This window comes from Ceratotherium simum, chromosome 1 (genome assembly GCF_057802395.1).
Source record: "Ceratotherium simum simum isolate JZ-2026a chromosome 1, ASM5780239v1, whole genome shotgun sequence".
Classification (NCBI taxonomy): domain Eukaryota; kingdom Metazoa; phylum Chordata; class Mammalia; order Perissodactyla; family Rhinocerotidae; genus Ceratotherium; species Ceratotherium simum.
In genome coordinates, this window is record NC_141900.1 from 32477344 (window position 1) to 32490317 (window position 12974).

General features: G+C 41.0%; 1 protein-coding gene across 1 annotated transcript in view; it reads right to left on the bottom strand.

Moving 5' to 3' along the window:
• LOC101390666 (phosphatidylcholine translocator ABCB4) overlaps nt 1-12974 on the bottom strand; it is a 66506-nt gene that overhangs the window by 13339 nt on the left and 40193 nt on the right. Inside the window, exons 15-20 of the mRNA XM_004431305.2 lie at nt 12238-12414; nt 9690-9836; nt 7542-7646; nt 5602-5679; nt 4194-4277; nt 2960-3163 (exon numbers count right to left, since the gene is read on the bottom strand). Coding sequence (XP_004431362.1) covers nt 2960-3163; nt 4194-4277; nt 5602-5679; nt 7542-7646; nt 9690-9836; nt 12238-12414 — 795 coding nt within the window. The remainder of the gene's footprint in view (nt 1-2959; nt 3164-4193; nt 4278-5601; nt 5680-7541; nt 7647-9689; nt 9837-12237; nt 12415-12974) is intronic.

The window sequence follows — 12974 nt, forward strand, 5'->3', positions numbered from 1 at the left end:
ATTCTTATTTTCACAGGTGAGGAAACTGAGGCACAGAGAAGTTAAATGACTTGCCTAAAGCTCTAGAGTTAATAAGCATGCGAGCAAGGATTCCCTATCAGGCTAGCTGATGCCAAGTCCATGTTCTTAACCCATTACCATATTCTGCTTCCCCTCCTTTGTTGTTTACACAGGAGGAACCAGCTGTTAATGACTTTACACTCAGCTCTTGATTTTCTGGTAAGGGATTAGCTGCTTTGAGGGTTAACCCTGGTTCAGCAGGCCTTTCATCTCAATAATTAGGCAGGGCCTGAGTCAAGAGGGTTACCACGAAGCCTCCTCCCACCTGCCTGCTTCCAGGCCAAGCACTCAACACCCTCATTACCAAGCCCTTTTCAGAAAATGGAAATAGGAGTGTATTCCAAATCCTGAGGTACTTTAACCATGATTAATCTGCATTCAGGTCAATGAGAGACTCAGGTCAATGACTCAGGTCAAGAGGTGATTTGGGGGGTTTGCCAGGACCTTCTTTCTAACTCTCATTCTGCATTAATCAAGAGTTGACTGAGTAAACAAAACTGAATTATGATTGAATTGCTCAAAATTAACATTTAAACTTTCCAATCTCTCATATTACATATTTTTTTAAAACCTTATTAGGTTAAAGTAGCTATTAAAAATAATTTCAGACTGGTCAGTCTGAGTTATTCATTCTCTGATCCCTAGAATGAGAGTATTACCTGGAAGGAACACAGGCAGTTATTTGGTACAATTTCTCATTTATAAAAGTGGAAAGTGAGGATCAGAGAAGTCGGGGCTCTTCTCCAAGATCACACACTGTGAGTAGTAAGGCCAAGACTAATAACCCAAGGTGTTGTGTTTTGTTTGCCATACTGCTCGATTGATTCTAACTGTCCTACTCCTGCCAAAATTCTGACAACTTCCAGTGTTATTACCTATTTTTACTAGAGTTAAGATTCTATCATCGTAACTAAATTCAAGATGTTTTCTTTCATGTAACTAGTCTAAGGAAACATTATCTTCATTCTATCTACTGACAATTTTCCCTTCTGAAACATGGAAAGCAGCAGGGTTCAGAGGAGAAAGGAAACAAAAATTACAGGGTGTTTTCTCAGCAGTTAGTTGTGACAAACAGAAGTCAAGGAAATGAGGCGCTCAAGTACCCACAGCCAGCAGCCAAGAGGATCTTCAAGAACCTTGGACACCCAGGGCTTCCCAAGTCCCAGAACCATGAGCTGTCCTACAGATCCAACTCCAGGAGAGGAGGCAGGGTGAACATGAGAAGGAGGCATTCTGATGGAAACCCAGGGATGATACGAATGCTGCATTGAACTGCAGCTGATGCGGGTTAAGAGAAGGGGAAAGGATTTCATCGCGCATAATTGGTTTAGTGGAAACATGCTTGGTTGGAATTCTAATCTTACCACTTACATGCCACACATCTGGAGCAAGTCATTAACCTCTGAATGCTTTCTTCCCTGTGAGGTGGAGATGCTGTTGGCCCCACCTCACATAACCCTATCGAAGGCCAGTTGCAGGCATGTTTGTGCAAGACCTTTGTCAAGTGTGGTTCTGTAGAAACTGTATCACAATTTATATTCATTATCTGCTTCACCTCCTAATGTTCCAATAAAGGATAATATTTACATAAGTAAGAGTAAAAAATTCCTGGCCGTAATCCACATTTAAACATTTAAATGCATGTACATGTAAGTAAAATGTTTAGATGTAGATTTAGACACATTTAAACACATATAAAGAGGCCACAGAGTAAAGAGCTTTGAAATTAGGCTGGAACTTGAATCCCAGCATGCCTTTAACTTGTGTCTGTGGGGGTCAGAATTGGCCACTACAAAATGTATCTCTTTGGCTTGATTATTTTTAAGAACAAAAGACTCTAAAGAAACTTTGACCTCCCCCGCAACTGCCTAAAAGAATTTAAGATAGAAGGGCCTGTTCCAGGAACGAGCTAATACCATAAGATAACCGTAATGTAATGTAAAACGTGTCTCTCAGGTCACATTGTCGACAGTCAGCCCATTTGCTTTTCCATCTCCATGTGAATTGCCTTCCTCCCCTTGAAGTCCCAAACCACTACTTCTAATACCCTCCTTAGCTAAAAAACGGTACTTAAGGTGGCGACCTCAGGCATTCTGGTAAGTTGCTCAGTTTTCCCGGGTTTCTCCTACGTATACACGATGTAAAGCTTTGTTTGATTTTCTCCTGTTTTTCTGTCTCATGTCAATTTAATTTGTAGCCCAGCCAGAAGGACCTAGAGGGTAGAGGATTTGTCTTCCTCCCCTACATTTCTAAGGTTCCTCATTTGTAAAATTGGAGAAACATTAGTATCTGCCTTATAGGATTATTTTGAGGATATAATGAGTTGGTGCATATAAATACTTAGCACCATAGTAAGGCCCACGTATATATTTGCCCAAGTGCCATTATAGTTAGAACCACAGATTGAACCATTACCGCCATCTGGTGGCTGCCCACCTTAATTCTAGAAATCACAGCCAAGAAGAAAAGAACTGTCTCTTAAGTACTACCAAATCCCTGCCTTGACAATGCACTTATATTCTCTGCCCTAAGGACTCCTCATCTGTAAAATAGGGGTGACATTTGTCTTAACAATGGCATCGAGTTATAAAGTAAAAGGTAAAATGAACTTTGCAAATTCAGAAATTCTCTATAATAACCACACATTAATTGCTTTCTACAGGCTATAAAAGCTTTACATTAATTATCCCATTTTCAAGTTATAGGCATTATTATTACAGTATACTTTCATGCATAGTGTTGACTCACAAATTATTTGTGAGCACAAACAATTATTTGCATTTAGCAATTATTAAAAGCACAAGCAATTATTAAAAACATGCATGTTGTAATAAATAATTCAAATAAAACACAAGTCGGAAAACAATACTTTTACTAACTGAAGCCTTATTTGACGCACCTTTCCAGCAGTTTCCAGTTCTTTTTTATCTCTTTTGGCATTTCCAGCCAACATTTTCATTTCAACAATTCCTGATACAGCAATAATTGGAACAACCGATAACATCAAAAGAGTTAATTGCCAACCGTAGATAAATGAAATGATAATACCAGTTCCAAGGTTAGCTGTATTCTGTGCAATTAAAGCCAATCTGGTCCCAGTGGCCTGGAAGAGCAAAAGAAGAGAGGCAGCTGCGTTTTAAGTTGCAAATCCATGAGCTGATGAAAGGGTTTGTGCCTGCGCTAACATTTGCTCCTATGATCTCATTATAATAAACCCAAGACACCCGTGCTTGAGTCCTGAGGCTCTGCGGGTTTTTCTTTGTTCGTGTCTTTCAACTGTCATTCCTCTCTTGCCCACATGACTTCAGCATTACAGATGTAATCAGCTGCTCTGCTTTGGGGACAGGCTGTGGGACACACGGACTTTTTCATCAAGGCAATGTTTTAAGAGGAAATTAACGCCAGTGTACTCTGGTCATTTTAAAGACTGTTTGCTTCAAATGTTTAAGAGGGAAATTTACATACTCCAAGAGACGATCTTTTGCAAAGTGTACATATCCTAAGAGACCATCTACCATAAAGCATATGTAAAGATGAATTACTGTTTATACTGCTCAGAAATTGAGAGCTGCTGTAGTGGACATTGCAGTTGACTCTCCCCCACTCTCTGGCGTTGTGTGGAAGCAGTGAGCTTCAGAGCAGCAGACCTCAGCTCCAGGGGTGGGGACCCAAGCCAGGCAGAGCATGGTATTCCCCGGAGATAGTTATTGGTTCAGGGTCGAGCATATGACCCAGATTAGCCTACATTAGATTTAAGGGAAGGGTGTTTGTTTGGAGGTGGAGGTACAGGTGTGCGCTCTCTTTCACTGGATAGGAAACAAGGAAGCTTGTAGCTCTGGTTGCTACTGGCAGCCATCTTATGGCCACTAGGGAACAAGCCTTAGGATGAAGCCAACATTGAGGATTAAAAGCCACTGAGAGCCACACAGACAGGGAACTTGTGTCCTTCACGACATTCTTGAGCCAGCGGATGAATCAACTCTGAAGTCTACCTTTCCTCTTTATTGTTTGGGCCAGATTGAGTTGAGTTTTCTGTTATTTCCAGCTGAGAGCAGCTTAATGGATGCATCTACGTCGTATGTTTATTCAAAACCATGTTAAAGAAAACCAGTAGTAGAGTGCAGTCTACATACTCCTTGGACTTGGGAGGCATCAGTTGCAAGTCTTGTAGAAAGTGCACCAGTACTGTTTTTATGATCACCAAACCAGCTCATGTCCTACGGCACAAAATATACCTTTAAATTAGTTCAAAATTAAAATGAAACAAGCAAAAAGAATCAGATGAAACCTCCCAAACCTTTGCTGAAGAAATATCCACACTTAACTGGGGTACTGGAGTCTAGGGGAGACCTCACATGCAGTGTAGAGCTCCGGTCCCTGCCCTGAACACATCCCCTCCACCAGAGTCCACAGGGATCGAAGGCCCCAGGCTGCTCTGCTGTGACAGGGAGAGTGCTACTGCTGGGGGTGGTGGGTAGGGATCTTATCCAGATTGCTGCTGTGCTCCCTGCCAGCTTTGCCTGAGCTTGTGGGGCACGTGGGCCTTCCATCACCCAATCCTCACAACTTACACCACGGACACTTCCTCCCTGATGTGGTGGTGTCTCTCATGACCGATGGTGGGGCTGTGCTGGACACGGCTCTTTCTTGTAAATGCTAGGCATGAGAAAATCAGCCCTGGTTTCTCACCACGGTTTTGTTTTTTTAAAACAAGGATTAAAAAAGTGTATCTTAGACATGATTTTAATTATAAGCTACTCATCCATAGCATCTTTTAGTTTCATATAAAATAATCTTCTCTATATAGCAACAGTTTAAAAGACATTGAGAAAAGGTTTGTAAACTTAGACTTGCTCAAAATATGACACCTGCAATGTGCCCTTTTGTGAACAGGAATGTAATCAATTCCTGTCAATTGGAAGGATAATATTCCGGCCCTCTCTTAAGCCTTCTCTATAAAAATAGAGAATTCATGTTTGCACATTTTTCCACATGTCCTGCACTAGACTGTGAACTTCCCTAAAGGGCAGATAATGCATTTTACAGTCTCAGCTACCAGCACACTGTCTGGTACACAGTAGTAACAACTGAGTGAATTAACAGGTGAATTAATGTGAAAATAGCTCAAATAAGACAAATAAAACTCAATTACCAACATCTGGGAACACCTATAGTTAGTACAGTCAATTGTGTACAGGAATACTACCAACTACCTTTTCCTTTTTTTTAAAGGCATCCTGGAGTCTCAAATGACTCACCAGGGCCTGCATAGAATCCAGAGAGGAGATATAAGTCCTTGAAATGGTAGTGTCCACACAGATAGAGATAGTTGCAAAGTAAGCCAAAAAAGCTACCTAAATTAAGCCTACTTCCATGAAAACCCTGAGAGGTCTCTGGATATTGAAGAACCAGGACAATTTGCAGGGCCGTGACCAGTCCTTGCATGAACACCCTGCGGGGAGGGGGGACATGAACTGCAGCACACCAATACAACAGGAAGAGGCTGAAGAAACAGAAGGCAGCCCCAGGGCACACTCCTACCTGTCTTAGCATTGCTTTAAAAGCCCTTGACCGAAGCCTTGTGGTGAGGATCTCGCCAGCTTTCCCAAACGTGAAGCCCTGGTTGAGAAAAAAAGCTATTATTCCTTTTGATCATCACTGGTATTCGGACACAAGTGGGTGTGTTCACACTGAATTTTACATTCCTTATGTTAATCAACTGTTCAAATAACAAAAGTCTATGACCAAATACTAATGCAAAGTCCCAACCTAAAGTTCATGTACTGCTAAATTATTAGCATGCAATAGACTCATAAGACCAAAAATCTAAAAAGTATCCAGTTCTGGCTTCTGAACCATTCTAAATAGGTTTCCTTTTCAAAACTTTCAAGGACAACATCTCAGTGAGAACAATCCTGTATTTAATCACAACTTTCAGTGTGTTCTGAATACTTTAAACAAACCAGTCAAAAAATAGAAGTAAAATTCTACGCAGGAATACATTTTGGCTCATGTAGTGCAGAGGGAGGGAGGCTGTCTGGAGCATCAGGCCCCCAGTGAGTTTGCTGGTCCCCTGTCACAGCCACCCACCCCACCCCACCCCCTCAGATTGGGGAACAATTAGGCTACTCTTCCTCCCCAAGCACCCTTGCCAGATGATTTCTCTCTTTCTAACTATACCACGTTCAAACTGGAGAGTAACCCAGATGTCCACAGCTGGGCCTGCTTCCGGGCACCTGGGATGGGTGGGAGCCTCCAGCCACACTGAGTGTTGGTGTAGGCATGTGGAGTGGACACTGGGGAGGACACATCAGAAGCCTATACTAAGCCAGGAGGATCTGTGCTCAGTACGCAGGGACAATTTGCCCCAGGTGTCCAAGACTAGATTGCCCTGGTCTCCTTCCTCTGCCAGCAGATCACTCAGGGCCAGTGTGGGAACCACAGTTCTATTCATCAGCCTACTGTTCACGCAGCCTCCGAAACCCATTTATATAACTAGCTCCACTCCCTAACACACCTGGGCTTGGGGCTGGATTGGATCATTGAGTTGCTATTAGCAAGAGAATGATTTCTAAATAAAAAGCTTGGCTTCCTTTTACCATTGGTTCAGCAATGATAAAAGAGAAGCATGCTAGGCATGACTAGCAAACATCATTTGCCGACTTCAGGAATTGAGTCAGAAAGGCCCACATGGTGCTCACTGAGTTACACAAAAGAAAGTTGGTAAAAGTCTAGGTGGATAAGTACAATCAAAGTAAGGTTTACTAGTTCATTTGTCCAGGTCTACAATATTTAAATGCAATATAACGCATGTTCTTTCAAACAGTTCGTCAATTGAGGAGGAAAAGATCAGAGAAGTTACTTGATATTGTGTAAAGAGTAACAACAAAAAAGAGAACGCTATTGTGCAATTTTTTCCAGTTTATAAATAGCTGAGTTGAACCAGTATTTATGTTCTCCTGTGAATTCAAGTCTCCTTTTCTCTTAGTCATGAATGTCTGCTGAGCGTAAACCTGCAACCTAGTATAATTTAGCACACAGGGAAGTCACAATTCCTCCTGCTAAGGAGTCTGCCCTCTAAAAGAGCCTTAGGGGCCAGCCCTGTGGCTTGGCGGTTAAGTGCGCGCGCTCCGCTGCTGGCGGCCTGGGTTCAGATCCCGGGCGTGCAACGACGCACCGCTTCTCCGGCCATGCTGAGGCTGCGTCCCACATACAGCAACTAGGAGGATGTGCAGCTATGACATACAACTATCTACTGGGGCTTTAGGGGGAAAAAATAAATAAATAGAATCTTTAAAAGAGCCTTAGGCCAATTGTGTTCGCAATTCATTTCAGTCTAAGATTTGGAAGCTCCATTAGATTTTGAATAGTTGATAATTAATCTATATTAATAGGTAATAAAAATCTAATTAATGGACAATTAATCTATATTCTCTAATTGAATACAGACTCAATGAGAACATCAAATCATAGGTACCTACCTGAAGGAAGAAAGTAAAAAAAGAAATAATTCCCAGACCTAAGAAAAGCAATGAGAACATGCTGCACTTCTGCTGCTTCACTTCATCATCCCCCGGTCCAAAAATCTACAAAAGAACATTTAAAATACCCACTTAAATTACATGATCCTTGTTTATTTCTCCCATAAACAATGGCTTGAGCATCACATTTTAAAAACTAGGCTTTGAATATGTGGGTTTTTTTATTGCAGTAAAATACACATAGCATGGAATTGACCATTTTAACCATTTTTAAGCGTACAGTTCAGTGGCATTAAGTACATTCACAGTGTTGTGCAACCTTCAGAACTTTTTCATCACCCCAAACTGAAACTCTGTATCCGTTAAACAATAACTCTCTATCACCCGTCCCTCAGCCCTCTGGGAACCACCATTCTACTTTCTGTCTCTATGAATTTGAGGACTGTGTGATGATTAACATGGGTTGAAACACTGCGTGTGGACTGTGTGTGGTTGCACATTTTAGTGTTTGTTCTTCTTCCTCTACACTCGCTGTTCCCTCTGCCTGAACTGCCCCCTGCCCTGGCCCCTACCCACCGCCCCTCACTCCACAGGGCCTCTGCCCAGAGAGGCCACCCCTGACCAAATTACACGAAATAACACCCCGTCTCCAGCCCCTCTATTGCCTGATCCTGCTTCTAAAACACTTGCTATCCCCTGACACATTATATATTTGTTTTTCATTTGTATGTTGCATATCTGTCCCAACAGAAAGTAAACTGTTTGAGAGCAGGACTTGGTTTATTTTGTTTCCTGCTGTATCTCTAGTGCCTGGAGCAGCATTTGGCACATAAGAGGGCACATAAGAGATGCCCAAAAATATAAATACAGTCCACATAGCTCTTGAAATGCGAGTGAGCCAGAGATTGCTTTATTTTGTAATTTGAAAACATTTAGATGGCCCTTTCTAATTTATTTATTGTTTGTCTTGTGGTCCTAATTGTAGACCAATGTCCAATGTCACAAGCATAATACACTCTTAACATGATAGAGAGTAATTCATCTTTCACAAAAAAGTCTCTGCAATAATGTCAGAGGTTGGCTAGGTTATACAATATAAACGCTGGTTTTTACAGAGCTTTAGATATTTCTGATAACTTCCTATAAATATCCCCCACTGAATTTAACAATTGGATAGTATGAGTTTTCATTCTTAGTCTCAGACTCCCCAAGCCTTGGAAGGATTGGTCAAACTATGATGTAGTGGCTATCACCTTTTGAATATTTACTGCAAGGCAGACACTCTTAAATGCTTTCTATAAAGTTACGTATATATCTGTTTCAATCAGCCATCCTATGAGGTAGGTTTATTTCATAGATGAAGAAAATCACGTACAGCAAGGGAAAGCATCTTGCCCAAGTTTGCACAGCTATTAGGTAGTGAGGCCGGTCTGTGTCCAGAACTTGGCCTCTTTTTTTTTTGTTTGTTTGTTTTTTTGTGAGGAAGATCAGCCCTGAGCTAACATCTGTGCTAATCCTCCTCGTTTTTTGCTGAGGCAGACCGGCTCTGAGCTAACATCTATTGCTAATCCTCCTCCTTTTTTTTTTCCCCCCAAACCCCCAGTAGACAGTTGTATGTCATAGTTGCACATCCTTCTAGTTGCTGTATGTGGGACACGGCTTCAGCATGGCGGGAGAAGCGGTGCGTCGGTGCGCGCCCAGGATCCGAACCCGGGCCACCAGCAGCGGAGCGCATGCACTTAACCGCTAAGCCACGGGGCCGGCCCCAGAACTTGGCCTCTTAAACACTATGACTTGAACTCTTCCCTCCTCCACCTGCTCCCAGCCTTCCTGTGAAACATGCATCTCCTCTCCACAAGTGGGATGGGGATCACTGCCTGACACCAATTTCACCCAAATGAAGGGAGCTAAGCCTCCTTCATTGATTTTACAGTTTATGATTTCATTAATATCATAACCTAGAATGGTTCAAAAGGCTACTTTTTCTTTTGCCTCACAGCTTTCCTCAAAAGGGAATTAAAAACTTTGGCTTAGTTTAATTTGAGGCTGCTTTACTCTAAAATGGACCCAGTATTGAGGTTGGCATGAGAGCTGATTTAATGATGAACTGATTTAATTCAAGCTGTTAAATGATGTTTTCAAACTTACCGCTATCATCTCTGAAAATATGACAGAAAATGCTGGCTGAAGCGCCCCATTGGCAACGGCACATACTGTTCCCACTACGAAGTAGGGCCATTCTGTTTTATTCAGTTTCAGGATCTTCAGAAAAGACACTGGTGGCACATTTTCATCCTAGAACATATATATATATATATATATATATATATATATATATATATATATATATATCAGGACAAATTGGTGATAACACAACAGTTACTAGGGTTTGTAGACACAGAAAAGGCACAGCATTGTCCTCAAGGAACTTGCACACTAGGTTCAGAGAATGACCGGTCTACAGCAAACCACGAGAGTAGGAGGGTATATAATAAAATATTAGCGATGTCCAGTGATTACACAGCATAAGGTGAGTATGAGTTGTTCACCCAAGAACCAATCTTCATGGTGTGACCAACCCATCCCCATTCCAGTCTCAGCAGAGTGAGCAGAAGCAGGATCTGGGCACAAAATGCCCTAGAATTCAAGCCCCAACTCAACTCAGAAATGATGTTGGGGTCAGATGAGACAATACCCAGGAATAGATGGATAGGATACTGCTATTAACCTGAGAACGTGGGCCTGGTCTCCTCACCCCCAGAACCTTGCCCAGTGCTGCCTTTTCTGTGACATGTTCCCAACTCACAAAACCAAATTAATTATGCCCCCTTTCTTTTACCATTCTTCCTGTGCAGATTTCTCCTATTTCATAGCTTAGCTTGTTCCATTATTTTTTTTTTCTTGTTTATGCGTCTCCTTTTCTAATATGTGAGGGTTTTTTTTTAAAGTGAAGCCTATGTCTTTATATCCCTAGAAACTAGCCCAATGTCTGGTACATATCAGATCCTCAGCAAATGTTGAACTCAATGTCTGGTCAAGCACAAAGAATTTAGGTCATATAGAGGAGAATATTCTGACTACAGAGGTAGCTTAACATTAAACTAGATACAAAAGGCTATGGAATCCCATAGCCTTATGGTCATTTAAATAGGTCATATTTGTGTCTCCATGCAACAGAAACCACAGAAGTAGGTTCTACTCACCCCTCTTCTTTCAACCCACCCATTTTCTCTGTATTTTAGTTGCTTTTTTTTCTCCCTAGTTAACATTATCTTTAAGTACTGGACTCCAGCCTGATAAAGGAGCCTTTTCCTCAGGCTGCTCTTCAACACACCACAGGTCTTCCCAGGTCCCTCTAATGAGACTAAATTTCTCCCTCTCTTTGGGCACATTGTTTATCCCTCTATGATGGTACTTATGACAATCTTGTGGGCTGTGGCATTTTCTGCCTCTCCCTCTTTTCCGTCTATTTCTCCAAGAGAAGTGCTCCTCTAAAATACCAGACTCTAAAGATTAGCAGCATAACTCTCAAGATAAATGAGGAAATGAAAAGTGGATGCTTCCACAGGCAAAAAGGGGAAAATTATTTATCTTACTTATAATAAAGCAGCTCCACAATAGTACAACTGTTATTCTTTCCATATATATACCAAGATTAAGACCTCTAAGAGAGCCCTCGTAACTTCTGCAGTAAATAATATTGTGGGCAGAGAAAAACAGATGCAATGAACTCTCAGTAGGATTAGTTGCTTCAGGCCAACACAAGAGTAAAATTAAACTCAGCCTTTATCAATCAATAACATCAAAGGTATTCTAAAACCATTCCTTAAAATAAGAAAATAACTTTTCTCGGAATGAATTCCCTCTCCATTATAAAAGTTTCTGTTAACCTGAATTAATAATATCCCAAGACTTCAGGTGAGAAATGTTAAAGAATGTACAATTTTGCTATTTCTCGCCATTTCCCCCTTTTTCTTAGTAAGAAAATTCCCATCTAATTCCGAGTGGCAATGCACAGAGCAAAAAGATTCAATTTTCTATCCTCCCTTATAGCTAGGTACGGCCATGTGATTAAGTTATGGCCAATGAAATATACGTAGTAGTATTATGTGGTACTTCTGGAAAATCTGTTTGTTTTTTCCTGCTGCTTGGAACACAGATGTGACAGCTGGAGCTTCAAGAGCCATTTTAGATCACAGGGGCTGGAAGCCACATGCCAGGATAGTGAGGATAAAGATAAAAAGAGCCTGAATCTATGGTAACTGTACAGCTACTATTCTAGCCCTAGGTTTCTCACTTCTAAGATTTTTTTATGTGAAAGAGAAATTCTTAATTTGCTTAAATTGATGTTCTTCTAGGTTTCCTAGTACAGGCGATCAAATGTAATCCTACCTAAAAGAGTATGCAATTATCAGGGCCTCTTCCTTTAGACTAGCCCTATTTATCTCTGGATCTCAAAGATGAATGTAATATCTAATTTTAATATTAAGCATCATCTATTTTTTCCCATTGGAAATCCATTTTTAATTGGAATTGATTTCAGTTCACTGTCAAATATGTTTAAAATTTGAAATTCCTTTTTTCAAGAAGAGTGGCTCACAGTAGGAATTATCTGTGCCTGCAATATACTTGCAAGGCTAGGAATTTCAACAAAAAAACACAATAAAAGATTTAGTTCAAGCGAAAAACAACTTACAAGTTCATTGGTTTCCACATCAATGCCATTCTGACACTTTCGTGAATTTGTAAGGGTTTTATGAGTAGAATTCCCAAATATGCAAGATTTCCAGCCATTTGGGGCCATACCCATGGCAGCCTTTTCATCATTTAGTTCAATGTCAAATTCTTCTGACTGTAGTTGGTCTCCTAACGTCTGAAAGAACAAAATGTTAAATTGCCCCTGTGTGCGTGCACGCGTGTATGTGCATGTATGTGTGCATCCAGATGGAGGTAACCTCCAAGTTTATAACCAAAAAGCCATTTTGCATATTACATGTATCAAGACTTTTAGATTCCATAACAGTTTCTCAATCAAAGTTAGCTGGAAAACTGTAAAGTGTATCAACACACAGAAGCAAAAATGATTAAAAAGGACAGAAAAGGTTAAATTCAACTTGAACAATATGAAAATTGGATCATAAAAGTATTTTCTAAAAATTAAAAGGCAAATTTTTCAATATCCAGCAGGTATGTAGGAATTTCCTCCATATGTAAGAATCCAGAGAACAAGTCATAACCACCACAAAAGGGAAGAAGAATAAACAGAAACATTATCAAGGGCTCATTTTTAGAGCTACAAACAAGGAAAAGCTGGTCACTCCCCATGGGAGGCAATGAAACTGCTTTCCTTGACTGACTGATCATCTTCCTTCTTCCTCACAGTCTGCTCAGACTCACACCTCACCCCAGGTGACCCCAGGTGCAGGCTTGGCT